Source organism: Neolamprologus brichardi, chromosome 10 (genome assembly GCF_056152115.1).
Source record: "Neolamprologus brichardi isolate AB-2024 chromosome 10, ASM5615211v1, whole genome shotgun sequence".
Lineage (NCBI taxonomy): Eukaryota > Metazoa > Chordata > Actinopteri > Cichliformes > Cichlidae > Neolamprologus > Neolamprologus brichardi.
The window spans coordinates 20,073,973-20,101,099 of NC_142113.1; the positions used below are offsets into that span (position 1 = coordinate 20,073,973).

Sequence of the window (27,127 nt, forward strand, 5' to 3'; positions counted from 1 at the left end):
TAATGGTAGATTTCCCTTTATTCTTTATAAAATTCTCCACAGGAGAAATATAGTTAGCTTCACGTTTAATGTGAATTTCTTCCTCATTTTTATTTAGTCCTTTGCTTCCATCTTGTTGTAAACTTTAAAGTCATCACATTTATTATTAAAGGCTGTTCACTGCTGGCTCAAATCCACACTGCTGTCCTCTGAGGCTATAGTTCTGCCTTTTCTTTTTTCTTCCTGCCCTTCTGTCCATCACTGGCAGCACATCTGAATCCAAGGTTGTCAGAAGCAGAGTCGGGAGTGTTGCCCATCCTGCAGGATGCACAGTTGTAAGCATTACTCAAGATTAAATCGGTGGCTCTGGGTCTGAACATACGTCATCTTTTGTTTTGTTTTTTTTACCTCAGAAACTCACCTGGTTGTGATTCGAGCCTTGTGATTGGCTGAACCGTCCACTGTGTCGATCCAGGAGGCACCGCGGAGCACGTACATCGGCCTCGCTGCTGAAAAGCGTGTGGATGTCCACTCCCATGTATTTCCCATCATGTCATACAGTCCTGGGGGAAGATTTGTCATTATGTGTTAATGTTTACAACAAAAAATGTGAGAAGAAAAATCAAATGGTTCCAAAAGCTCAAAACACAAATGTAAAGTCTTAATGCACAGGTAATATTCCTCTTAAACATCTTAGCTACCAATCAGCTCTTTCATCATGCCGATAACATGTGTGTTAAAACAAGATTACCATAGCTATTCTGGGGAGGGTATGCTGTAACAGGAGAGATGCCGTGGTATCCATCCTCTGCAGTGTCTCCATCTGGGAAAGACCCCTAAAATACACGAAAGCTAGAATTACCACAATACCATGTTACACTTTAAATCCATGTTTGTCCAGACTCACAACACAGTAAGTGAAGAATTAAATGAGTCTTGGTCACAGATGGGCAGTAAAGCGTAATCCGATTACTTTTTTCAAGTAATGAGTAAAGGGATTACTATTGCAAAAAAGTAATACGTTACTGCGTTACTAAACCATTATTTTGTTTGTGAGAGTGTCTCATGACAATGACGTAGGAGCGTGCGACGTCCGTGGCAGCAATAGACGTGTCGATCAACAACAGATAATATGGACTGCGTCTGAGTACTGAGTACGACCATGTGGCGTTTAAAGCTTTGAAGTACTGACATTACTTTGAGTTTGATTCTGTAAAAAGTGACAAAAACAAACGTCTTTCTACAGCAAAAACTTTAACTTTAAATCTGAGCAAGCACCTGGCAAGCTGCCACAGGAATGTTGAATTCACAGAGAAACCCCCGGATCCTATATAGGTTTATAACGTATTTATAACGTATTCAAGTTGTGTATCATGTTTTTTAAAGTAACTTAAGTAACAAAGTAACTAACTACTTTTGAAAAGAAGTAATCAGTAAATTTAACAGGATTACTTTCTTGGAGAAGTAATCAGTAATTAGTAACTAATTACTATTTTCAAGAAGCTTGACCAACACTGGTCTTAGCAACAAAGATTAATCTTCCCAACTCTGGATCCATACACATTTAAAACATAGTCGCATGTTTTGTTCCTCAGTAACAAAACATGCGAGTGTAAAACATTGTTTTACATAAACACAGAGGGTTTTTTCTGTATTCATAGATATACAATATATATTTACTTAATAACAAAGACAAAAACATAATGTCAGTGGCGAAAGAAGCATTAGTGAAAACCTAATCAGAGCCTCCCATGAGAACAATACTAATGACCTGATGATGACCTAACCATGACTGCAACATGCTGACCTGCCACAGGTTGGTTCTGTTGGCCTGGAACTTGTTTCCCCATGGGTAGGTCCGACCTGCAGCATAACAGCCAGGAAAGAGATTAGATGAACAATAAAATTATATTTTAATTATATTTCAGTTTTGTGAAAAAGTCCATTATTCAAACTAGTTTCCTGATTTTTCACAAAGACTTGACTGTATCTGAAACACAAAAGCAGTTTTGGGTTCCTCTGTCGAGACAATAACAAAGGAGCTGCTGAGCAGAAACATCACTGTGTGTGACTTAAATGTTGTCAGCTGGAAGTGAAAGTCAAAAACTCTACTATAATAGCAGTAAACATTATACCTTGCAGCCCCCCACGTGCAGCCCACTCCCACTCCTCCTCCGTGGGCAGTCTCTTGCTTTTCCAGCTGCAGAAGGCCTGGGCGTCATTCCAGCTCACCTGAACCACCGGAAAGTCCAGACGATCTCGAATCCCCGAACCAGGCCCTGAAGGCTGAACAGTAGAGGGTCAATGTGCGTGGCAAAAAAGTAGGCATGTCCAGAGATATAACTTATTAGACTCTTTGTTAGGTACCTGCTCATTAACATAAATATCTAATCAGCCAATCATATGTCAAAGGCTCATGATCGAGACAACCTGCTGAAGTTCGAACTGAGTATCAGAATGAGGAAGAAAGGTGATTTCACAATCTGCTGGTGTTCTGGGATTTTCCAGCACAAACATTTTAGGGTTTACAGAGAATGGTGTGTAAGAAAAATATACAGCAGCTCTCTGTGTTAAAATGTCTTGTTTATACCAGAAGTCAAAGAAGAATGCTGGCAGGAAGGCAACAATAATTCTAACAACCACTTGTTACAACAAATGTATAAAGAAAAACACCTCTGAATACTGAAACTGAGACTACAATTTGGTCGGGCTCACCGAAGCAAAAGTTAGACAACAGAAGACTGGAAAAACGCGGTCTGGTTTGATAAGTGTCGATTTACGATAAAGCACATTTGGGATGTGGACGCAACAGAAGAGTTGCATTGTGGATGTGCAGCTGATGATCTGCAGCAGCTGTGTGATGCTGTCCTGTCAACATGGACCGAAGTATCTAGGAATGTTTCCAGCACCTTCTTGAATCTGTGCTACAAAGAATTCAGCAGTGCTTAAGGAATAGGGGTCTGACTCAGTACTCGCATGGTACCTAATAAAATGTAATAAGTGAGTGTAAACAAAAGCTGGAGAAAACATAGGAACAAACTCACAATGTGCAACTCACCTGTCTCCAAAACACACGCTCTATAGGCAGCCACCACGGAGCAGACTGATGGAAAAGATGAGGAAATAAGTCAGAAGCTGTTTACAACAGTAAGAAGCGCTACATTATATATTTTATTTATTGTGGAGAATCTCTATAAATGCTGAGATGCCTACAAATTGTTTCATTAATTATTATGAACAACACTAATGTTAGACATATAAAAACAGCAAATCTTCAGATCGGAGAGGCTGCAAACAGGAAACTGTATGCTTAAAATTGTGAAATAAGGTTATTAATCTAGCTGGTAATCTGATCTATTAATCAGAGATCAATAACCCGGCACCTCAATTCTCTGAGTGACTTTGCTCTTCAGCTCTTCTGACACAAAGTCCTGAAACACGAAACTCCAGCCAAACGTCTCGGCTTCACTTTTGTACTTCTGGGCTCTGACAAAGTCTCTGTGGCAAATAAATGAACAAGTCACCGACTTCAGTGCAGTAGTTCTGCCTTAATTCATTTTAATTTCGATCTTATTTACCTGAAATCGGCGTTTGTGACGGGGTGTCTGTCTATTTTAAAAGGCTGAAGCTCGACCTCCTTGGTGGGAGACTCTCCGTCTCTCCCATCGGTTGCACTGGTTCCCATTAACATCTTTCCTCCCGGGATGTTCACCATTTCCTCCGCGGCTGCCAGGAACAAACATGCCTCGATGGGTATTTATTTAAGTGTTAATGTTTTTGTTAAATTCAGAAATGAAAGAAAGAGTCCTCTTACCGGCCCCTGTCAGTAAAAACACAGCAAACATCCAGGATACCATCGTCTTTGCTAAAACTGGTTTGAAATCACGTCTAAACATAAATATACAAGTTAAACATTTAACCACGTTCAAATGGAGAACTTCTCAAAGTTCAATTTCATTTTTTTAGTCGTTTCTGTCGGACAGATTTCACCGTTGCACCTCAAAATTGGTTCCGTCCGTTTTTTCAAATTCACGCGATATTTCTTCTTTCTCAAAGCTTTGTAGTTTAATAATATTGAGAATAATATTAATATTGTTGTTAATAATAATAATAATAATAATAATAATAATAACAACAGGAAGAGTATTACATTGCAAATATTACGAGTAAGACGTAAACACCGGTGCTCTGCGCTGGTGTAATATAAATCGTACTCAACCCTATCTGACTGATTCAGCTTCTCAATTATAGTTACAGGTTATCTTTTACTCCCATGCAGCACATTTGTGTAGCCCTTTCTCAATTCTCAAGTACATCTGCTCTCCGGTGTTAATAGGCTATTTCAGCCCAGCACCCCAAGTACACATTACGCCACTTTTAATGCGCTGCACTGTCCACTTGACTTCTGTTATACTGAACCACTAATATATCTGATATTTGCTATTTTTTAATGTGAATTTGAGAACTGCTGCTTTATTAAGCATATTTACTTTTTATTTAAAATGTCTTAATAAGAATTTAGGGATCTCCCAATGTTTGTGATCAATAACGTTTTACTCATTGGGGTCTTTTGCTGGGATGCATTTATTGTGAAGCCTTCATTTTGATGCCAGCAGGCAGGTGAATACAGAAAGTGCAGAAGTGCTTGTGTTTTGATTTGGTGTGTCGTAAAAACTCTTTAGAAACTAGAGCTTATTTACAGCAGTAGAAAAGTGCAAGAGGAAGCACACAAAGGAGGACACGTGCAGAGGATCAGTGTGACAGGAAGGATGCTAAGGGGAGAGATAAGAGGAGATGGAGGCTGATGACCTGCTTAATTTCTTATGCTCCAGTCCAACACTGGTTGTGCATTACAGATCACATTTTTCCTGATGAGCTTCCAAAGCATTCATGGACTCAGAGCAGAAAAAACACAGATGTTCCCTTTTATATGTTTGACTGATTAATTCTTCAACAACAAACAACCACATTTTTACGGAGCCAGGAAAACCTTTAATGGGTAGAAACAAAACTGAGGCAGAGGTCAGTGCTTTTAACAAAATCTCATAAATAAACCAATCATTTTAGAGGGAGGCGATGACAAATCCATGGAAAACAAAAAGAACCTCATGACTAGCATGACAATGATGTCTGACAGGCGCTGCAATGGGTGCCGTGGATGTTTACAGCGGGCTGTCCATCAGACTGGGGGTGCTTCAGAGTGCCTACAGCGGGAACACGTTGACTGAACCTTTAGGTAAACAACTATCCCTGTGAGTATAACAGCTGCAGCTTCTTTAGGTGACTTTAACCTTTGAGAGAAGACATTCCAGCTCGCATGATCTCATCCACCAACAAGATGTTGCTTGCGATCACCGTGCTGTGAACAGAGACCCGTGTTAGTGACCCATGTGGGCGATACATTGGGGTAATTTAAAACATTCCTTCGTCTCACCATGAGTGAAGAAGCTGTTTCTTGACACTGTAATTATCCCATACGCCTGCTTCTCCTGCCACCATTGGTTCCCCTGCAAAGCAAAAGGTTAAAAGTAAAAAAAAAAAGTTTTAAATTCTGCCAAATTGTTACTGTTTAATAACTTCACATAGTTTAGAGTCAACGATTATAGAGTTTGACTCTTAACTTTAAAATGCAATCACTTCAGGATTGACTGATCGCTGCTGTGGTTCTCACCTGTGCTGAGGTCTACTCCAACTAGCTGGCCAGACTCTTTGTACTCTGTCTGCAGCTTCAGCAGGGTCTCCTGTGGGTCGTAGCCAGAGTTCTGGGCCAGAACCTAAGAACAGAAAGATGGCATTTTAAAAACATCAGTAAATTTTGATACAGGATGGACTGTAAGAAGGTGACAAATAATAGTGCAGCAAGAAACAAACAAGGTTTCTGTTAATAAAAATGACAGAGAAAATGAATTATTCTTTACCTTAGGGATGACTAGGAGAGCATCTGCAAATGCCTGGACTCCCAGCTGGGCTCTGCCTTTCACATTGGGCTTGTGTTTTACCAGAGCGTCTGCCACAGCAACCTCAAAGGCACCTGCACCGGAGACTACACTACCTGAAGACACAGAAAATAAAGAGAGATTTAGGAAAGCAAACAAATGTGTCATAAATTAACCCACTCAGGGAGGGAACAGCTCTAATATTTAAAACAATTAGTGGAGTTTGTTCTGATCAGCTGAATACATGTAGGAGAGACTAAACTCTCCTAATGCAGAGGATAAGATCAGAGTCATTGTAGCACAGACACTGGAGACCAGGGAGAGCCACACTAGCATCCCTGGGTGTTCGCTGTGCAAATGAGACCTGTTCTGTTTTCCTTCAAGGACAAATTAACCACCTTCAATTTCAGCTTGTTAACAACATAAAGAGAAAATGGATATTTTGACCTACAGTTTATCCACACAATATTTGGAAAAAGCCTAAAAAGACTTCAGAGTGTCGTTTCAAAAATGAATTTCTGCTTAAAGAATTCTAAAAACGCTCATTTGTCTGCACACAGACATTCAAAAAAGTGTTAATCTGTTTTAAAAGGTAGCATTTTATAAGCCATACTAATGGTCAAGCAGAACATCCAGTAGGATTCAGATGGAACAAAACTGCAGAAATTCATCATCAACAAAAGTTTATGTTAATAATTTTTTAGTAAAAGGATTTTAAAAAGTAAAATAAGCATAGAGGAAATGTTCAGCTCTTACCATCTTCAATAGCGTTCTTTACTGCCCGCAGACCGTCCCTTACGGCATCTTTGATCTGTGTGAGGGTGTGTTTGTTGGGTCCCTTCACCAGCAGGGTAACTGAGCGAGGGTTTCCACACTTCTCGATGAACGTGTACTTCTCCTCTCCCTGCAAGCAAGGTTGCAGCATTAATATCATTTTAATTTTAAAAAGTTTAAATTTCACAGTTTTGTGGACTGAAAAGTAAAAAATAGATTGCCCCCCAAAAAGTCTCACCAGTGTGTGTTCATAAACCAGGCCAGCATGTCCCAAGCATTCAGGTGTGAGGTCATCAACTGAGTTCATGGCGATGCCACCGCAAGCGAGGGTGAGCCTGTCACAGGAACGACACACTGAGTGTAATTCAGCTTCTTAATATATGACTGACTGACACCGGCTGGTAGTGTAAAGCACCTGTACAGGTGTGTCTGTGCCAATTTCACAACATAAAGCATGAGCTCATCTCAGCATGTTAAATCAAACAATTCAAAAATCTTCTATGAACTTTTATCTAAGTAATGTAATGTTTTGCTCATCTCGACTATAAAACACCAACATTTATAACACTGACAATATTTTTCTCACCTCTCCATGTTCCTCCTCTTTGCCCTCCGCAACCCAACAATGCCCTCTTTGGCTAGGGCGTCCAGGGAGAATGGGTCAATACCCTAAACACACACACACACACACACACACAAAATAAGACATGCTTGAGACTCCAATTTACACTAAATAGTTCAGTAAATGTAAGCGATGTAAAGATTATCCTGATCCGCTGAATACATGTAGGGGAGGAAGAGACTCTCCTAATGCAGAGGTACAGATCAGAGTTACTGTAGCACAGACACAAAAACCAGGGGGAGCCATGATAGCATCCTTGGGTGTTCGCTGTGCATGTAGCCAGATTGGCTGGGCCAGTCTCAGACAAAAGGCTTAGTGTTCATGTGAAAACACAAAGTCAAATTACGGGCCTGTATCTTTAGTAGTACAAGCCAGACTGAACTGAGTTTGACAGAATTCTTTTTCTTTTTTAAACTTTAGCCTTTGAACTATGTTAACATCCGCATTTTCTAGCATACCTTCTGGTTAATGACGACAAAGCCCTTGTCCCCATTGGGACACACTTTGTTTTTCAAGGCAATAATCTTCTGCACGCGGTCCTCAATGAACTTCCTTTCTGCAGCCACGAGCTTCTCCCTCTCATCAGCGCTCTTGTAGAAGAAGCCAGAGTTGACCTCGGTCTTCTCGTACTCCAAAGAGACGTTGCACGTCAGTATGTAAGCATTCTCCACCCTCTTCTTCATGTCTGGGTGCCGGGCGCCATGGTCCAACACCAGACCTCTGATCAGCCTAAGAAATAACAGATCAGCATTTAGAATTCACAGTTAAGCACAGTCTTGTCTTATCCCCCTCTCCACCTCTGTATTTACACTTACTGTGTATCACAGTCGGTCTTGTGCTTCATCTCCATGATTTCCACCATATACAAGTCAGTGGGCTCATTGGGTTTAGCGATGGCAAGCACAGCATCTACTACAGCCTGCAAACAGACAAGGTTATCACAAGCTAAATAAGCGACAGCTAAGATTAGAGAATAGAGAAGTGCACTCACAACAAGCTACAGACTGCCATAAAGGTTCAAGAATAAGTAAGCCCTTAGGTCTGTGGCAACTTTGAAATGTCAAAGTAAACTAACTAATTGGCTATAAGGTAAAAACATCTAACATCTATCACTGCTTTGTGCTCGATTCCCTCATGTCTCACCTCAGTGAGCAGGTCTGCCAGCTCTGCGTGGACCTTGGTCCTGAGGGAGGTGCGTGCGACATTAATGAGGGTCTCTCTATCCATTTCCCGAGTCACCTTTACTTCCTCAAGAACAGCCAAAGATTTCTCTTTTGCTGCCTCAAAGCCCTCGGCAATGATTCTTGGATGAAGACCCTGCAACAAGCCATTAAAATGGAGTTGTGGTTAAAAAAAAGATACCTCAACAATTCATTCACTAGAGAGACTGACATGCCAAATACAAACACACACTGTGAACTATCTTGTACCTCTGAAATGTAAAGGTCAGCCTGCTTCAGCAGTTCACCAATGATGAGGACGTTGGAGGTGGTACCATCTCCTGTGATGTCATCCTGTGCAGTGGCAACCTTGGCAATCAGCGATGCTGTAGGGTGCTGAATTTGCTGAAAGGGAAAAAGGTTGGGAAAAATTTTATGGAAATCCTCATTCATTGGTAATTCACGGCAGCAGTGCTAAACCTACTGATCCATTATTAATTATTATAAATCCTCAGTTGCATTACAAGGTACTAAGTCTGCTTTGAAGTGCAAAAAAAGGTATTTCCAGCTGCTCCCTTGTTTCCCAAAGGGGGTGCCTCAACAGACAGATCTACAAGTTGAATAGGCACAGATTTTACACCGCATACCCTCCCATTAATCTGTACTTGGGATGGCATTAGGAGGATAGCAGGTCGTGTGGCCCGGTCATCTGGTAAAGACTTCTGCATTCAATGTATTTTTTAGAATTTAGGTACGTTGTAATGGTTAACGAATATATCAAATTATTCATGTGCACTGTGAAAAATGTGAAAAAGTGCCATCATCATAAGTCCAAACCCTAAAGCACATCTATCCAGATATTTAAAAGCTCAGTCAGATAACATGCTGTTGTTAAACTCATTGTTTGTGAGAACAAAGACTTAAGAGACATATACAAACATTTAGGGTGTGGTCACTCTCTGTGAAATAGGCAATACAGTACTAATATGACAGATCACTGACAGAAGATCCTCATTTTACAGCTCATCGTGTCCCTTACCATCTCGTGTAGCAGGACGTTACCATCTTTGGTCAACTTTATGTCTCCTGCACCAGACACCAGCCTGCAGATCCACAGAGACAGAAGAGGGTTAATATGTTACCCTACCTACTAGCGGCTTATATTATGATAATGCAAACTTTCACCCTATTATTGTTTGCCTGCTGAAGAACTCGCAGATTATGGCTGTTAGCTTTTATTTATCCATTTCCTCACATCATTTACAAATCTCTACCTGTAACTGAGTTATTCAGTCGCTCATCAGTATCTTTAGTTAGCGTTAAGGCTAAACCTGTGGACACGTTATACTTAGTACTACGACTTTAACGTAAACTGGCATGATCTGCTAACCGACTGAAGCTAGCATGCTAACGTTAGCTTTATGGCTATCAGAGCGGATCATGACGATGACTGGGCAGGGCAACGAGTGCCGGGAAAATCCGCTAACCGTTTAGCGATGGCAGGCCTCAATTTATTTTAAGTGTGTTTTTGACAGATACTCTGTAATAAAGAGTGGATGGTTTCTACTTTTCAGGCACAAAGACTTTGGTGGCGACATACCGCTATCGGCTGCAATGCTAAACCGGTGAATTGCTGCTAACGTTAGCGAGTTAGCATATCACGCGTGCTGCACAAAGAGCTCCGGCTACACTCACATTTTCATGGTCCCCTTCGGTCCCAGGTTGCTTCTCAGCACATCCTGCAGCCCCCGGGCGGCACTAATGTTAACAGCCAGGGCGGCCTGGGCTCTGGCCACCTCTGCTTTGGGGTTTAGAGCTTTTACGGCAGCCATAGCGCAGCACAACCAGCGAAGTACAAGTAAAAAGTATCGCCGGTTGGGAGTCCACGCTACTCGGGTTCAGAAGCTCTCGAAAGGGGAGTCGCTTTCCAGAAGGCTCCAACACGTGTTCTCGTGCTGGATTTAGGGGACAAGCCGACGCTGGGACATTCCGCTTTTACAGCTATTACAACTTGTCCACACCATGATTTATATCAGTGCAGAAAAGTCATTACATTTTTCAAACCCATGGAAATATCGTGTCAGGTTGACTCGGTTTCTCCAAAAGAAACGTTAGAACACCTTCAAGGCAACAAAGTAAGATCATTTGTTTTCCGACTGGCAATATCGGCAAGCAAATCACAGTGAAACTGTGAACAATGTCCTGAAAAGTTATAACTTTTTGCGTGAAACATATTTAAAATATATATTTAAAATTTCCGACAGAATCCATCCTCTCCTTACTTTGCAGCATTAGTGCCGAGCATTAACAATTAAGATTTCCATCACACCTTGAAGGCAGCATAAGTCACACCCTAGACACCAATGTCTGGAAATACAGCGCGCACACACACACAGGAGTTATTTTAAACGATTACGATTATTATGAAGCCTTACCATTTTATATAGTAGCATCACACTTTCTTCAGCATGCAAAATTAATATGTATATTTGATTTTTTTTTTATGCTGAAGAAAACAGAAAATTGTGGTCTGACAGTCAAAAATCAACTCATGTTCTATCATTTCAAACAACTCATGACAAAGAGCGCTCTCAATTTTTTATCAGAAGTTTAATTAAATATGTACAACTAATCTTATTAAAGCACTGCATTTTACAATTTATCACACAAGATACTACTCCTCTCCTGTTCACAGGTTTATCAACACCCGCTAAGTAATAGAAGACCCTGCACATTCAGATTCAGGAGGGTCTGTAACTATGGTTTGGCCAATAATCCCACTATGTATATCTACAATCTGCCCATTTAAAAAGAAAGAAAGAAACGAAAGAAAGAAAACATTGATCTTAGTCAGAGCATACAACCACCCAGACATTATCTACTTGATATAGGGAAAGGCCAAACTTGTCAGTAAGCGTACAGCAGGCTATACTGTAAATACAGATTAGTTCCGCTGGATTCAAAAACATGTCTTCTGTCTGGAAGAGCCACGTGTGTCATACGTTACAATTTGAACAATCAGGAGTTGTGGTCAGTTTAAAACAAACAAACAAACAAACAAACAAACCAACCAAAAACAGGGCAAATAATTCAAAATCAGTATTCATGATTCTGGTAAGACAAAAAACAAACAAACAAACAAAACAAAAACAATGAGCTGGCAACTTGTGTGCATGCAGTATTGTTGACAGGAATTGGTTCATCCAGTCAAATGATTCTGAAAGGAGTAAACACCAAGTTGGCTGTATCAAAGCTATGCAACAAAAGAGGAGTGGACACACAATGAACTTGGAGTGAGACTGCGGCTCTGAAACAGACCAAAACCTGTAACTCTAAGCTTTAGTACTCATTTTATAACACTGAACTTTAAACTGCAGGTTTATCTCTGTGAAACTGACCACTCAATATGTATTTTAAGCCATGTAATTTTGACAGTGAGCTACTGTGAGCTCTTATTTTCTGTTGTAAGACACTGGTAATCGTCATTTTGTTTCCGGACTCAGAAATCATATTAAATTTTCTTGTACATTAAAAAGATACTTTTCAGGCCCTGTGACCAGCACACAAACAACAAAGAAAGAAAAAGAAAATGAAGACAGACAAGACATTTCAAACACCCTTTAAATGACAGAAGGTGAAGAGGAGTGCGCCCCAAATCATAAGCACACCACATTAATAGGTCAGTAACACAGTAGCTGCTGTAACAGGTACAGTTTTGGTAACAATCATTTTGACCTCATCATCCAAACAGAAAAAGGGGAGAAAAGAAACCAAATGAAAGGAAACAAGATTGTGTTGATGTTGAGCAGATTTCCCTGGCAGTGCACACTTTGACGGTTGGTTACACTCTCGACAGATTAGTGTAATAGTTGCAGTGGCGGCTGAGGATTCTCCTCAGGTGTTAGTAGTTACTTCAAGGGCGAAGTCTTCATGGGAATCATTATTCTAGACTCCATGTGCTGAATAAGAGGGACTGTGGGATGAAGAACAAACAACAGTCTTAACAACAGATTTCCAACAAGGAACACAACTTTATCTCATTTAAATTTGCTAATGTTTCATGAATTTATAGCTAGAGTTCTTAGTTTAGTTTCAATGTTAGCATCCCATTAAAAGCTCATTTTATTAAAGCCTGAGTTGTTGCAAGTTGTCCTTACACCAACACTGCTGAGTGTCTTTGTAATCCCATTGACCATAATGATTCCCTGTTGCTAAATCAATCCTTCATAGATTTAGGCACCAGAGAGACGCTGAAGTAGAATTTATTGTGCCACGTTTCTTTCCATTTGTGTAATTATGAACAAGTGGAGAATTATGAGTATGTAATCTACAGACATGCTTGTGTGCAGTTCTCCAAAGAAAAGGGAGGCACGAAGCCCAAAGGTGATGAAAATCAGGCTTGAACAGCCTTCTCTGCAGCACGAGCTAAAAGCTAAAAGCATGGACTAAAGCACAAACAAGAATAACTCAGAGCAGCTGTTTATTCCACATATTTTAAGCTGCTTTGATTTGATTTTAAATGTTTGTCCAATGCTGCCCCTCTGTACCTCTCTGAGCTTCTTCATCCATACATACCTTCCCAGTCCCTCAGGTCAGCAGACCAGCTCCTGCTGAGTGTGCCTAGGACTAATCGTAAGCTCAGAGGGGATCGGCCGTTTGCTGTGGCAGCACCACAATTGTGGAATGAGTTGCCTTTACATGTTAGACAGGCACCTTCCTTATCCGTTTTTAAATCACGTCTTAAAACATATTTATTTACCTTGGCTTTCAGCACAGCAGGGCTTGTTGATGTCTCGTAATATGTTTTCTTATTAATTATATTACAAAATATCTTAAAATTAAAAGTATGTAATTTAAACTGTTTTCTCTTTGTTTTATATTTGTAGCACTTTGGCCAACATTGTTGGATGTAAAGTGTCTAATAAATAAAGATGATATGCTATGCTATATTTGTAACACAGCTCATTGGTGAAAGTCTGCAAAGCTCTATGTACAACCAATAGTGATGGGTCGTTCGTGAACGAAATGGCTCGTAGAGCCGGCTCTTTGAAGTGAACGACGCGAGCCGGCTCCTTATCGCGAGCCGTCACGTGTTTTTTTTTTTTTCTCTTTCTCTCAGCCTCTCTCTCGCACTGTTTTTCTGCTTCACTCAGCACGCGAGCCTTGTCCTTTACGCTGGGAAGAGGGGGGAGGGGCAGTAGTTACACTCAGTAGCACAGGAACAGAGCCAGAGGGAGAGAAAGAGAGCCAGGGACAACAACGTCACATTAGAAAGGTATAGTAATCATCCACAACTATTTTCAATTGCAGATGATAAAGGATTTAGAAAGTTTATTCATGCAGGTCCATATGACAGAGAATATGCATGTTCTTTTTGTTTTCATATTTTAATTTATATTTAATTGTGTTTGCAGTGTTTTGTGTTGTTTCACTTTAAATTTGTAAAAGGAAAAAGCTGAAAATTTAAATAGTTAAAAGTTGAAATGTGAATAGTTGATTTTTGTATTATATGATTTATTTATTACATTTTATGTGGAGTGAATAAATAAAAGTATATTTACGGTGGTCCCTAGAGACAAAGAACATACAAACTCCAAAACACGTACAAACTCCAAAACACGTACAAACTCAAAACACGTACAAAAGACAACAGAAGTGGTGGTGCAGTGTTGAGCTTTTGTTACCTAGTGGCTACACAAGCCAGCAAGTACCAACGACCGGATTTGGTGTGTGGTAGTAACAGGTAAATGAACATTGTTTTTAAATTATTTGAATATATATGAGTGCCTGTGTATAAATACACAAACAATACACACATGCTTTCAATTGTGTAATTTAAGTGATCTAGTAGCTCTGCTTTGGAAGTTCAGTTCATGCTAGAAATGTGTTTTGGAGTTTGTACGTGTTTTGTCTTTAGGGGCCACCGCATATATTTATATATAAAAATATATAAATAAAACCACTTTTTTTTACGTTAGTAATTCCGTTTGTGCATAATTTTATATTATTGTTAATAATAAATTAATTAAAGCAACAAAACAACCTGAAGAGCCGGTTCGGAGCCGAAAGAGCCGGCTCTTTTTAGTGAGCCGAACCGAAAGAGCCGGATCTCTAAAAAGAGCCGGAAATCCCATCACTAACAACCAACACACAGTAACCCTTCTGGTCACTTTAGAGCAGAAGTGGGCAATTAATTTTCCCAAGAACTTTTACAGCCATGACAAGTTTTAGTGGCTAAAATGTCCAGTGAATGAACAAAAGTAACTCACTCAACACTATTGTTCCCGCCTCCTCAAGTAGACTTTGGCTGTAGCTGAATAGTCAGTTTTTCATTGGGAAGCTTCCTAACAGGGAGACTTCATTGCCGGCTAAGAGGTTACATTTTCTAAACACTAAAGAAAGATTATACAATGCTTCTACACCTCATGCAGCTTACGACATACACTGGCATTAATGAGGTTCAACATAATTCAGTTTGCAGTTTTGCCAGCATTTAGGGTTAACATTAATTCACATAAAACATTATTAAAAGATAGATGTCACACTGATCATCTCTTCAGCAGGAAGAGACGATGTGAGCAGAAAGCAGCTAAATAAAAAACTCATTTATCACAAAGTTGTCTTTGTTTATATGATCTGCAGCAACCACAGCAATGACACAACAGGATGAAGTATCAAAGTTGTGCATTTTGTTATTCACCTTTAGATTATAGCAGTTTCAACACTGCAAAGCCAAGTTAACAGCATCTACTGACACGCTGCAAGCACTTTATTGCAATCTGAGTCTCTTTTCGTGTGTCCTGTGGTCTCCTTCACTGTTTTCTTTGATCTCATGATGCTTTTTCTCCCAGTAAAGCAATTATAAAAAAGACACTTTGTAAAAGGTCAGTTTTTTTTCTGTAGGATTGCACCTATTGTATCTTTTTAAAACACGCCATTTAGTTCTCAAAATTTATTATTACCAAGGTATGTAAAATAGTCAATACTTCCAGTCTTCATTGTTTTAATCTATTCTTGATCGACAATTTATATTAAGCTGTTGGCAGCTTGGGTTCATCCGAGCTTAAATGTTTGAAATTAATATTTTCATTTAAGGTTAACATGACACAAATATGGACAATAGATATAAAATAGATTAATTTTAATGTCTTATGCCCACAACAGAACAACAAGACTCAGCACTTACAGTAACTAAAACTTGCTTAAGTATAAAAGTATCAGACTGAAACCAACCTGTGTAATAAACAACCTCGTCCCAGCCATCACGCTGCCAGGCTGCATTTCTGGTATCTTCTCTGGACTGCAGGTCCTTGTAAGCTGAAAAGAAACACGTTCAAACTCACTGAGTAAAAGCTGTAGCCTTTTAAACCAAAGACGAATCATAACGTCAATCTAATGTGTACTAAACCAAAATATTTGGTTTAGTACACATTAGATGCCAGATGCACCCTCCGAGGGATTCGTCCCCTCTCCTGGACCTGGACTCTTTTACATCAGCAGTCCCCAACCTTTGTTGCGCAACAGACCGGTGTAATGTCAGACAATATTTTCACAGACTGGCCTTTAAGGTGTCGCGGATAAATACAACCAAATAAAATAATACGGCCAAGACAAAAACTGTGGCAATTTGTAAATATAATAATAAACCCGAATTCACTGTGTAATTGTGTAACTTTTTTAGCAGCGTCCTCCTGAAATGTACCAACAACATTGAGAATAACATCCTCCTCTCTGCCCCTTAATGCTCTCTGGTCACTATGGTAACGCGTAAATATTCATTTCAAAATAAGACACACAATTATAACACGGGAAAAGACCCAGGGAAACTGAGTTAGCGATAAAAACCCTGAAAACCATAAATTTCACACCCAAGCCTAAACTCTGGCGGACCGTTACCGGTCTGTGGCCCAGCGTGGGGACCGCTGTTTTACATCTAAAAGGCATGTACCAAAAATATGTACATACATTTGCATTTGTAGGTGACCTAGACAATATTTGCAGCATTTTTCTTGAATGATCCTGGAAACTCATCTTACCCCATAAGTGGTGAACTGTGTACAGACTTCCAATCTGTGAGAAAAAGCCTCCCACCGCCTCTTGGTTCTGCTGGCGAATCTCAATAGCCCGAGCCCTGCACAGCACCAAAGACATTACACAACACAGCTTCTAAATAAAGTGGCAGTAATTAAAACACCACAACATCCACCAGTACTCCCCTCATTTCAAGTCAGTACATCAAATTTCAGTTTTAAGCCATCAGCCTTGTTATAATCATCCCTGCATATTTGGTTTTTATAAAATTAAGAAAAAATCTCACAGTCAAAATCAATTTCAATTCAACAGATGAATATATTGACATATATTAAATGAAGCCCAGGCAGTTAATGGATTATTATATGCGGTCATGCTCAGGAGTCATGCATACATTTTGTAGTCAGAAAGTACCGCCGACTCATTTTCACCTGCAACAACGTGTGAAACTAACAAAATAGCGGTGAGGAACTTTTTAGATTGTAGCTACAAGACTAGTTCAAAGGGAACTAAAGCTCGCAAAGTTATCCTCCATAAATGATCAAATTTGGTGGCTCAGATATTACATGAAAAAGGAAAGTTGTGGCTTACCAGTAATTTCCCCATTCAATCATTGTGCCTGGCTGAGAAAAAGAAGGTAAAGATCATGTTCACTACATGTACCGCAAAATACAAAACAAAAACACTTCCCCCAAAAACCCAGACTTACAGAGGGAGGAGGACTAATTCTGTGGTTCATAAAAAAAAAAAAAAAAAAAGAGAGTTACCCTGAGTTGATACGATCGGAGCTCATAGATGTTGGGTCCTGGACGAGGGACGGGTTCGTTCCAGAAACTGAACTCCAGCAGCAGCTGGTTCCTACGAGACAGCAGCATCTTCCCCCTCTCATTCCTGTACTCCATAAACTTCTACAGCAATGACAAATAAAAGAAGCACAGCGCTCAGAAAATCTGACTCAGCTAAAATAACTGCCAAATATATTTGTATTCATGTTGTTTGACTGTGAAGTCTGATCAGGATCTAGACAATGAAAGCCAGCTAGTGTGCATTCAGACAATTTAAGTGAAAGAAAATATCTTTTTACCTGGACTCATAAAAATATATATACATATATAAATCACCTTTTCTGAAAAGGTATAATAGAGTAGTGATATGCAGAGAACATATATGGCATTTATGGTTATAAATATAGTGTATACACTTCTAAATTGCCATGTGCTACTTAATATATGCAGAGATAGATGTGTAAATTATCTGGGCAGATTAACAGTAGTATGTATTTACTGATTAAAGTTTGTGGAATTGTGCAAATTAAAGTTATGAAGTTTGCCAAAGGACAGTTGTTAAAGCAATAAAGGGACCGTCACAGATGTGCAGGACCAGCGCACAAAGCCTATGCACGGTTTTGTAGCCTCTTGTTTACATGTGGTAGCTGTATTCTGTCACCAGGGGGCAGAGCCACAAATATGTGAAACAGGTTGATTTTCTTTGTAATTATCTGACCAATCAGTTCATGCTCTTCAATGTGGGAGGAACACATTATTACAAGCCACTTACTTTATTTTATCTGCAGGGTTTTCCAAAAACTAAGAAAAAAAAACACATTTCTGAAGATTAAACCTGCAGCATGAATCATCTGTTCATTAACACTTTCCTTCTTCAAAGCATTACTGTGTAAATAACCTTCAAAGATTACTGGAAACATTAAAGATAAAGATGGAAGGAAAATGTCACGTGGGTCTAGCTAGATGGGTGCACTGCTGGAAACATTGGCCTACAGATAACCAACGGCCAGTAGGCTTAACTAATCAGAGCACCCGTTACCTTATTCTGCCTGAGTTTGTTCATGACTTCGGTGAGAGCCGGGTATCCTCCCCGATATCTCCACAGGTGAACTAGAATAGAAGGAGCAGAAGAGCCAAAGATAACGTAGCTCTTAAATAGATCTTGTCTTTTTGGGGGGAGTAAGAGTTTTTCACAATAGCATCTGTGGTTAGACCTCCCTATGAACCACCCGTGATTGTGGAGCATGACGGGATTCAGTCTATACAGCATGAATTTCCAGTCAGTTTCTGTGTATGCATGTGAAAGGACATCATGTCATCTTACCACTACAATTACATCTCAGAAAAAAGAAAAATTCTTAATTTCATAAAGTGAAAAAATGAACATTGAGTGTATTTAATACATATAGTATCTCAGAAAATATTAAAAGAAACAATTCTGATGTTTATTTACACATTAAACTAAATGCCTTTAATCTGTTAGTTCAAGATTTTGCATCAAACTGCAAATCAGGAAAACAAATCTGAATTCAAAGATCAAATGTTCAAATCTGAATACAAAACACAACCATGACAATAAGACGGAGCCAGAAAGGGACAGCGACAAGCTACAAACATAGCACCAGTGTTCACATGCTGAAAGTGTACTGATGCAACCTTTCAGAAAACCTTTCCTGACACTGCCAACATTACAGCTCTGTAACACCAGAGAGGGCCCACAGCTGTGGAACGACAAATGTCACCACTTGGACAAAATGGAGAGCAGCCAGGAAAAAGTTCAGTTCAGTCTCAGCTATAATTAACTGAAATAGAAAAGCTGAGAGAGGAGAAAAAAAACACAGTGCCTTTAAGTAACGTCTGTTTTTACACCAAGATAACGGCATAGTTTGAAAATTCTGCCACACCTCAATGTAACTCATCTGCAGCGGGAAACAGAAAGCAGCAAGACTATCCCGCTGTACAACTTGATTTAGCTTAAACACGTACAGATTCTCATTAATCAATAGGACTCACAATCAAGAGGTCAAGTAGTTTGCATCTTGTAGAGCTAAAAGCAACAATATTTATTATAAAATGAGTCTGAGCATCGCATGAAATACGCTGGATTTAAAAAAAAAAAAAAAAATACAAATCTCAAGTCTGTATCCATAAACTGCTTATTTTGAAGAACCAACGTGTGATTCAACTACAAGAAGCACATCCATAAGGCTAGAACAACAGTAGCAGCTGGTAAATAATATTCAAGTTGAACATTGTTCTCATTTTTACCTCGTAGTAATATGTTGTCTGCGAGCTTTCAATCTCATGTTTCCTCTTCTAAAAGAGAAGGTTGAGCTTTGACCAGATTGAATGGGCTCAAATAATTCACCTCGCTGACATTCAAATACAAAGTCGTTGTAACTCGGGTAGGGTGGATGTTCTTACCTGCCTGATCCTGCTCCCCATACCATGTGTTCCAGGTGCCTACAAGCTCACAGGGGTATTCAGGGTCAGCGTGAATGGAAGGCAAGACATCCTCACTGAAGACACAGACAAAAACAAAACAAAAAAAAGTGTGAAAATGCAAAATATCTGACATACTTTGCAAGCTCCTTTGAATCTGACATACTGGTTGCAAAAAAGTGCTCTAATGTGACATCTGAATTAAGATAACACAACAAAGACTCATACCAAAGTTCATTGTAAGCATCGAGGCACTCAGGTTTGACATTGTGAACTGCAACAAAAAAAGAATAAACAAAGCATGAGTAGACAACATGATCAAACAGATTTCATGGGTTTATTAACTGTTGTGGTAATCATTAACTGTGTCCCACTGCGAGCAATACATACACTGTATTTTATACAGGTTGTTGTCTTCTTTTTTGGCAAGCACGTGAGAGTGAGCATCTTTTCTGGGGACGACTTTTCTAACAAAAAGGGATTTGAACCAGCTTTCATCACCAACATTTGAGAGGCTCCTGTGATGGGATTAAAACATTTTTTTAAAAGTTGGATACAGTCAACATTTCTTTGGCTACACAATGCAGCATTTAAGTACCAACAACAACAAAGCTCCCCTAATAATCCAACCCTGTTTTCTTCTATTCTGTGTTGTATTTCTCTGTGAACATCTGACATATATAGTTTCGTGTTAAACCTCTAACTGCTGCTTTATCAGTCCAAGTCTCAAAAATACAGATGTGGATGGGCTATATTCAATAATACCTTTACTATTATTGTTATGAAATAATTTAAAAAGTGTCCTGGCTTCCTAATGTGAATGAGATCAGTTTTACTGCAAGAGCCCGAGGTGTAAACTAGTAAATGTCGGCTGAAGAAAAGGTGCAAATCTTTTTTTAGCCCAGCCAACCTATGCATTTCAGAGGTCAGCAGCTCAGAAGGCTGAGGGGTCCCTGAGATTAGTCTGCACTGACTTTAATCAGCCTTCCTACATTTTCTGTTAATGTACTCGATCTACAAGTGCCAACAGTCACCACGTGTAGCGGCTAAGCTTGTTTATGAGGAAACAGTCCACCGGTTTTCCTCATAATGCACCAAAAAAGGACACATTTTAGTGTCACTCTGTAGTCAGGTTTATACAAATATCTTCCTTTCAAAGGGAAATAACAGCTTATTTTAGGCCGCTCAGCTGCTGCAGCGAAGAAACTGAATCGTCCAGTGACCAAAACAAGCACAGCTGTGCAGCAATTCAATGCATTTTGACCTTGAAGTTGAATTCAGTTTAAGACTCGGAGTAACTCGGCGGTAAGTTTTTAATAATTTCTTCAACCCAAGTCTATAAAAGCACGCATGGCATTATAAATCAGACACTGGCGATTGTTAGGACAAGTTGACTCGCTGTTTTTTTTTTTAAATTGTGGGGGTAACAATCAATGTTAGCAGAAAGTTAGCAGGTTTACAGCTACATTGCTAATGCTAGCTACGTTGCACAGAGATGTAAACGTAGCGAACGTCCTTACGTTTCCTTTAGCATTAGCTTAACCGCCTAGCAGAGCCCGCACTTTGTCATTGGGCTACACGAGCAGAAGTTTAATGACTTTTAAGCAAGATTTATGCACCTGCACAGATAAACTGTGTATAGAAGAGTCTAACCTGAGGGCGACGTTCACCGGGCTGCTCGCATGAAGCCCGCTTCTCGTCTGTTTAAGGCCTCTACCCACTGTTTGAAGGACTCTGGTCGCCATCTTTCCTCGAAAGCCGTGTGGAGGTTGCTGGAGGCTACAGCCGCAGTCCGTTCCCGCAGGAGCTGACGTTACTCACGGGAGCGTGACCCCGAGTTAGAACCGACAGTACCGGAATCACTTGTGGAGCTGATTTAAAGCACAGATATTAACACAGCTCAATACAAAATACGCAAAGTTCGCTGTTGTTGGATTTATATAAAGTTTTCATAGTTTGGGGGGCTTTGATTGATCTGCCTGCTGAGCTTGCATTTATAACCTGCATATTCCCATTACTTAAAAGTGAACACAGTTTGTCCCTAACAATTCCATTCACTGCACCTTTGTGCAACAATAAACAGTAAGGACAGCTCCCTCAGTAATTAGACCAGACTCACTGACTGCATATTCATTATAGCAGTCCCACTTACAGAGCCACCACTGACTGGAATCACCCCACCATGTCCAGATCATCACTTTACACACCCCTGCATACAAATGTTGTTTTCAGATTATAAAGTGCATATTATTTATAAATGCAATTTGCACTATTCTCTTAAACAATCTAAATTTTTACTTTTTATTCTTCTTTAGCCTCAGTTTTATTTTTACTGGGGGGTTTTTTAATCACCATGGTATACATAAAAATGTGCACTATCTCAGTTTAAGGCCTTCACTATGCACCTATTGTACTCTGACCATTATTTATTGTAAACTATACTATTATTTCTTCTTTATCCCGCTGATGTAACATAATTTTCCTTGTTGGGTCAATAAACGTCATTACAACTTCACTTAAAGCTCCAAAGTACCTTATATTAACTGCAAAATGAAGCAGCCAAAGCTTCATGCATGTTCTATGATAATAACATGTCTAATGTATGTTTTTTTGTATTCACACACCTGATATCTACTTTCTTAGTTTTAAGTGAATACCATAATGGCATTTATTTTATCCTCCCTCCTCTCCTTTTCTCTTGGATGGGTCCTCATGGATGGGCCGATTAGATGATCCAGCCCAGGCCTTCACCTTTTGATTATAATATATTCCTAACCTGGATAACAGACACGAGTACCTTGCATGACATTGTTTTTTGCACTGTTGTTTTATTTTGCAAATTCCTCTGAAAGGTGTCCACTACCTGAGCAGGTAACAAGGAAGTGATATTTAGTCTCTTCACCCATACATGTACAGCAAAGGTTCTTAGTTTATAAACATAAATCCATATTAACACTTGAAACACAAGCATTGTAGAGTGACAAGTAAGCTGATATTACTGCATGAAATCACAGTTTTCTGTCATGAAGTGGGAGTTTGTGCCGGTGGGGAATCGGCTCCACTGGGGGCAGCAGAGATGTTGAGCTCCTGCAGTTTCTCTGACAGCGTTTTCTCCTCTTGAAGTGGAAGGTCTGTTAGAGGCTCCACAAATTCAGTTCCTGCAACCCTCTTTCCTGTTAAGGGGTCAACCACCCGGCCAACTTTATACACGATCTCTGACAGTTCATGCTTCACGTGTTTGCTTCTGGGCTCAGGCAGAGCCTTGAGGAGGACGATATCTCCCACAGTGCACTGTTGCAATGCATCATGGGCAAAGTACGTCTTCCTTTTGTTGTAGTACTACAGGAGAAGAAAAGACAATATCACAGTTATTCAAATATAAATTCATAAATGCTTGAACATTTATGCCCAGAATTTCTAGTTTGAACCAAATGGCAGAAAGCTAAGACTTTTGTGGCCTGAGGCCCTCGTCTCTGCTTTTTGCAGATGATTTGGTCTTTTTGGTTTATCAGGTAGTCACCTTCAGCAGAAATGTGCAGAAAAATCACTGAAACATGGGACAGTGGGCCTCCCATCCATATAAAGGCATAAAAATAACATAATAACGCCCAATATAAACAAATAACCGTCACCACGTGTGCCTCTTGCCTCTACAGAATAAATTGCAAGGCTCACATGACCAATTACACTCTGTATACAACAAATCTTACATAATGGTCACAGCATTTTAATCAAAACGTCATTTTACAGAGGTATACTTAAATCACACTTTTATCAATGTTACAATTTTAATATCTTATTTAATCCACTCTCGATCTTTTTTAAACACTGTGTAAACTCAAATCAACATGAATTTATATCTGAAACATAATCACCTCTGAGAAAGTTACACTGCATTTCAGCATAGATAGACTACTTCTAGTCTATCCAATCTCTAATTTCATTAGAAGCTTGCATTACAGCAACATTATACACTGGTGCAACGAGATGTACAACATATTTTGGTAAATGAGAAAAAAGAACTTTGTGAAATAAAATAAATAAATAAATATTAAAATACCTCTATGTTTAAAGCAATGAAAAAAATTGAATGTTGCACCATAGAAAACTCAATTTTGATGAAAACACTGACATTTTCTTAAATTAATTAAAAGAGACTACACTATGAAGTGAATAGAGCAAAGACTCAGATCCTCAGCATTGCTCCTAAGTTCCAACTCGAGAGTAATGCCAGTGATCTACTCATTTCCCCTGATAGTATGCAATGAGTCTGACTTGCATAATGTCACCAGAACATGTATGTGAAGCCTTTTTAGGACATCCACGAGCCTTCGCTATATATGAAAATAACATCAACAGCACTGGCTCACTCCCACACACATTTGGTGTGCAAAACTGTCCGTTTACGCACCTGCATCAGGGTATATTCTCTCCCTAAAGGTATCTAAGTCTTTTCTCTTCAGGACCTTTAGCTGTGGACACCATTCAAATATTTTTGTTTTTACTCTTCTCTCCAACAACCTGTAATAGTTTCCTTTGTATTTCATTTACTCTGTAGCTTTACCGGCCTATTTTAAAGCACTTAGACTCTTATTTTATAAAAGGTGCTTAATCCCCTAAAGGCTCACCTTGAGCAGGTAAGGGTCCAGCACCAGCCTGGTAACTCTCACTTTGGCCGTTTTGTGCATCTTGGTCCCGATGACTCTGCCGATGATCCATTTGGCATGGACTGATGCGTGCTGGACTGACATCCTGCAAAGCTTTACTCAACCTGCAGAAACAAAATATTATCAACCCTGACATCATTATATACTGATGAGCCTCAACTGAAATGTAATCAATCTGAAGACACGTTCAGTTACAGTTTCACCGGATAAAACTTCTGAGCCGACAACTGTACTAACAATGTGAGTCAACGTAAAACAGCCGCTATACGGTTAGCCTTGTTATGTTAGCATTAACTTAAACATACATTTATTTATTTTTTAAAAAAAGGTCATAAAAATAAACTGATGTAATTCGGCAAGAATACAAAATAACATTGAAAGTAGAAAATACAAAACTAACTCACTAACCACGGGAAAATATCATCAGAAGGTCATACAAGCTCCTCCATGCTGTTCAGTTCTGCTTGTTTCGTGACGTAAACTACGGCTAGTAACAAGGGACATCGACAACAAGCGTATGCTTGTGTGTATGGAAGCTTGTTTCTGACACTTGAAAACGAATATTCTTTGCCACTAATAAGTAAAACCTCGATTTATCGACTCAAATTTCTGACCAAATATCTTGAAAAGAAAAAAAAACTAACGTAAAATGTTGTTATGGTCAAGACAGAAACTCAACACAAACAAATGTTATTTTCAGCTACGGAAACAAGCTTCCGCATTTACGTCCTTCACAATTAGTCACAATTTTCTGCTTTAATTTCATATTACTTTATTTATGTGTAATTATTTTTATTATACGTCATCTAGGATTGAATGTGTTTACTTTCATATATTTCTGCAATTTTTAATGAATAAAATCGATTTTAAATTTATACTACTTACTTGAAGTGGGGTTTTTTTCCCCCACTTTTTTCAACTTAATCTGAAGTGACATGCTAAATACTGGATGCTACCGCCTATATTACCTTTCCTTTCTGTTTGATCAAAGTTAAAATCTGACTTCTGTTTGTCTGTTCGGTTGGTTGTAATTTTTATTCATTTATAACCTTTACTTGAATCTGAAATGATGACTACACTGCACTGTCTTTTGGACAATAATTATGTAAATATTTATTGGACATATTCTATATATGACGTCACTAGTGAAGGGCAGTACCTACTTCTTTATGCAATCTACGCAGCTCAAGAGTGGCTGGAGTTAAAAACTTGGAAACTATGAACATCAACAACATCAAAGAATGTTAAACCATTTTAGAGCCAAGCCAGCCAGTTGAATGTGTTCTTACCTACACTTCTGCTTTTCTTATGTGCAGAGCCACAGGTCTAACTTGGTGATATTCAAGTGTTTACAGATATGCAGTTGTGGTCAGAAGTTTATATCCACTCACCATGAGCGTGAAGATCATGGTAATTCTGGGCTTGTAATTATTTCCTTGATCTGTTCTTTTTTCCAAAGTGTAATGATTGCACAGTATATATCTTTAATCAATTAAAAGAAAAAAAAGAAATTGGTGCACAAGTTTGAATATATTTTGGATTTTCTCTAATCCACACAGAGTTCAAAGTATGCATAGAGGCCCAAATAATACACATACCCACTTAAATCTTCTACATTCTACAGTGTCTTTTAACTTGACAAAGCCTATTCCTATTAACTTCTCATTAGTGATTATCATTGACTTCTTGTTCAGTATAAAACGGATTTGTTTGACAGCACTCATTGGATTGACCAATACTCAGAACAATGGGAAGGTCAAAGGGACCCAGTGAATAGGAAATAAGGAGAACTGTAGATTTACACAATCTGGGAAAGTCTCCTGGGTCTTTTCCCAAATAGCTGCAGATTCCAAGATCATCAATTCAAATAATTTCACATTAAGTACAACTTAGTTGGATGTGCCACCTCTTTGCCAAGATCTGGAAGAAGATCCAAATTGTCACCATCAGACCAGAGGAAATTGATTTGAATGTTCTGGAACAATTCAGGATCCACACAGCCTCAAGCCTACCATGAACTGGAATCCACTGGAACAGCAGCATCACTGTCCACAGTTATGGGAGTTTTAAGTAACCATGGACTGAAAGTGTGCAGACCAATAAAGAAGCCCCTGCTCCAAAATCCACACCACGAGTTCAGCGGAAATTTGCAGCTGCTCACATGGACAAGCCAAATGTCCTCTGGAAAAATGTTTTTGGTCAGATGAGACAAACATTGACATATTTGGCCACAATTACAACAGGCATGTTTGCAGTAAAGGTGAGGCTTTTAAAGAACACTGTAGCAGCTGTCAAGCATGGTGGTGATAGCAGCATGCTTTGGGGTAGTTTTGCTGCCAATGGTACTGATAAATTGCAGAAAGTGAATGAAATAATGAAGAAGGAGGACTAGCTCCAAATTATTTATTTCAAATCAACAGTTAGATGGTTGAAACTTGAATACAGTTAGTTGTTCCAACAAGACAATGACCTAAAACAAACATCAAAACTGGTTTTGGAATAAATAAAGCTGCCTAATACTAAACTTCTGAAATGACCTTCTCAAAGCTCCAGCCTCAACACTATTGAAAATATGTGGATGTGTGTCAGGAAACCAAGTAATTTAAATGAACTCCAGTAATTTAACCAAGAAGAGTGGTCAAATATCCAGTCACAATTATAATTGCTGATGTCAACCAAAAGTGTCAGGTTGAAGTTCAACTTGCTGAGAAACATTAAACCAAATACTACT

At 39.2% G+C, this 27,127-nt stretch overlaps 4 protein-coding genes and 2 non-coding genes across 7 annotated transcripts; all 6 read right to left on the minus strand.

Annotated features, from left to right (window-relative positions):
- On the minus strand, window positions 1-3,957 carry sumf2 (sulfatase modifying factor 2). Its single transcript, XM_006784856.2, has 9 exons — window positions 3,794-3,957; window positions 3,558-3,705; window positions 3,363-3,477; window positions 3,038-3,082; window positions 2,115-2,265; window positions 1,787-1,842; window positions 731-815; window positions 401-542; window positions 1-297 (listed from the first exon to the last, which is right to left on the minus strand). The coding sequence occupies exons 1-9, from the start codon at window positions 3,873-3,875 to the stop codon at window positions 195-197; spliced, it is 927 nt and encodes a 308-aa protein (XP_006784919.1). The 5' UTR covers window positions 3,876-3,957; the 3' UTR covers window positions 1-194.
- Window positions 3,958-4,948: 991 nt separating this feature from the next.
- Window positions 4,949-10,410, minus strand: cct6a (chaperonin containing TCP1, subunit 6A (zeta 1)). The gene is made up of 13 exons (XM_006784857.3): window positions 10,167-10,410; window positions 9,511-9,574; window positions 8,742-8,876; window positions 8,455-8,628; window positions 8,127-8,230; window positions 7,770-8,040; window positions 7,276-7,358; window positions 6,928-7,024; window positions 6,672-6,819; window positions 5,898-6,031; window positions 5,651-5,753; window positions 5,414-5,486; window positions 4,949-5,338 (listed from the first exon to the last, which is right to left on the minus strand). Exons 1-13 carry the CDS (start codon window positions 10,301-10,303, stop codon window positions 5,266-5,268), a joined length of 1,596 nt encoding a protein of 531 aa, XP_006784920.1. The 5' UTR covers window positions 10,304-10,410; the 3' UTR covers window positions 4,949-5,265.
- Window positions 6,137-6,272, minus strand: LOC118453818 (small nucleolar RNA SNORA22). The gene has a single exon (XR_004843459.1). It is a non-coding gene; the product is annotated as a small nucleolar RNA SNORA22 (small nucleolar RNA).
- LOC118453817 (small nucleolar RNA SNORA22) lies at window positions 7,451-7,586 on the minus strand. The gene has a single exon (XR_004843458.1). It is a non-coding gene; the product is annotated as a small nucleolar RNA SNORA22 (small nucleolar RNA).
- Window positions 10,411-11,062: 652 nt separating the features above from the next.
- LOC102797911 (protein NipSnap homolog 2-like) lies at window positions 11,063-21,535 on the minus strand. The gene is made up of 10 exons (XM_006784858.3): window positions 21,383-21,535; window positions 20,120-20,247; window positions 19,958-20,003; window positions 19,712-19,806; window positions 18,327-18,397; window positions 17,270-17,410; window positions 17,094-17,125; window positions 16,508-16,602; window positions 15,705-15,788; window positions 11,063-12,444 (listed from the first exon to the last, which is right to left on the minus strand). The coding sequence occupies exons 1-10, from the start codon at window positions 21,472-21,474 to the stop codon at window positions 12,380-12,382; spliced, it is 849 nt and encodes a 282-aa protein (XP_006784921.1). The 5' UTR covers window positions 21,475-21,535; the 3' UTR covers window positions 11,063-12,379.
- Window positions 21,536-22,537: 1,002 nt separating this feature from the next.
- Window positions 22,538-24,878, minus strand: mrps17 (mitochondrial ribosomal protein S17). Of its 2 annotated transcripts, none has more exons than XM_006784859.3 (3): window positions 24,805-24,878; window positions 24,358-24,500; window positions 22,538-23,068 (listed from the first exon to the last, which is right to left on the minus strand). In XM_006784859.3, the coding sequence occupies exons 2-3, from the start codon at window positions 24,478-24,480 to the stop codon at window positions 22,751-22,753; spliced, it is 441 nt and encodes a 146-aa protein (XP_006784922.2). In that variant the 5' UTR covers window positions 24,481-24,500; window positions 24,805-24,878; the 3' UTR covers window positions 22,538-22,750. The 2 variants fall into 2 exon arrangements, with proteins under 2 accessions (XP_006784922.2, XP_006784923.2); XM_006784860.3 differs by having other exon boundaries at window positions 24,801-24,871.
- Window positions 24,879-27,127: the final 2,249 nt, after the last annotated feature.

Coding starts and splice junctions, on each gene's coding strand:
- sumf2 (XM_006784856.2), bottom strand. CDS start 3,875: ATGTTTAGACGTGATTTCAAACCAGTTTTAGCAAAGACGATGGTATCC. Junction 3,083..3,362: donor AAGTCACTCAGAGAATTGAG/GTGCCGGGTTAT, acceptor CTTTTCCATCAG/TCTGCTCCGTGGTGGCTGCC. Junction 1,843..2,114: donor TGCACGTGGGGGGCTGCAAG/GTATAATGTTTA, acceptor GTTATGCTGCAG/GTCGGACCTACCCATGGGGA.
- cct6a (XM_006784857.3), bottom strand. CDS start 10,303: ATGGCTGCCGTAAAAGCTCTAAACCCCAAAGCAGAGGTGGCCAGAGCC. Junction 8,041..8,126: donor AAGACCGACTGTGATACACA/GTAAGTGTAAAT, acceptor GTTATTTCTTAG/GCTGATCAGAGGTCTGGTGT. Junction 5,487..5,650: donor TGGAGTAGACCTCAGCACAG/GTGAGAACCACA, acceptor TTTGCTTTGCAG/GGGAACCAATGGTGGCAGGA.
- LOC102797911 (XM_006784858.3), bottom strand. CDS start 21,474: ATGGCGACCAGAGTCCTTCAAACAGTGGGTAGAGGCCTTAAACAGACG. Junction 20,248..21,382: donor CCGGTGAACGTCGCCCTCAG/GTTAGACTCTTC, acceptor ATCCCATCACAG/GAGCCTCTCAAATGTTGGTG. Junction 12,445..15,704: donor CGAGGTTGTTTATTACACAG/GTTGGTTTCAGT, acceptor TTCATCCCACAG/TCCCTCTTATTCAGCACATG.
- mrps17 (XM_006784859.3), bottom strand. CDS start 24,480: ATGTCAGTCCAGCACGCATCAGTCCATGCCAAATGGATCATCGGCAGA. Junction 23,069..24,357: donor TGGACCCTTACCTGCTCAAG/GTGAGCCTTTAG, acceptor CTTCTCCTGTAG/TACTACAACAAAAGGAAGAC.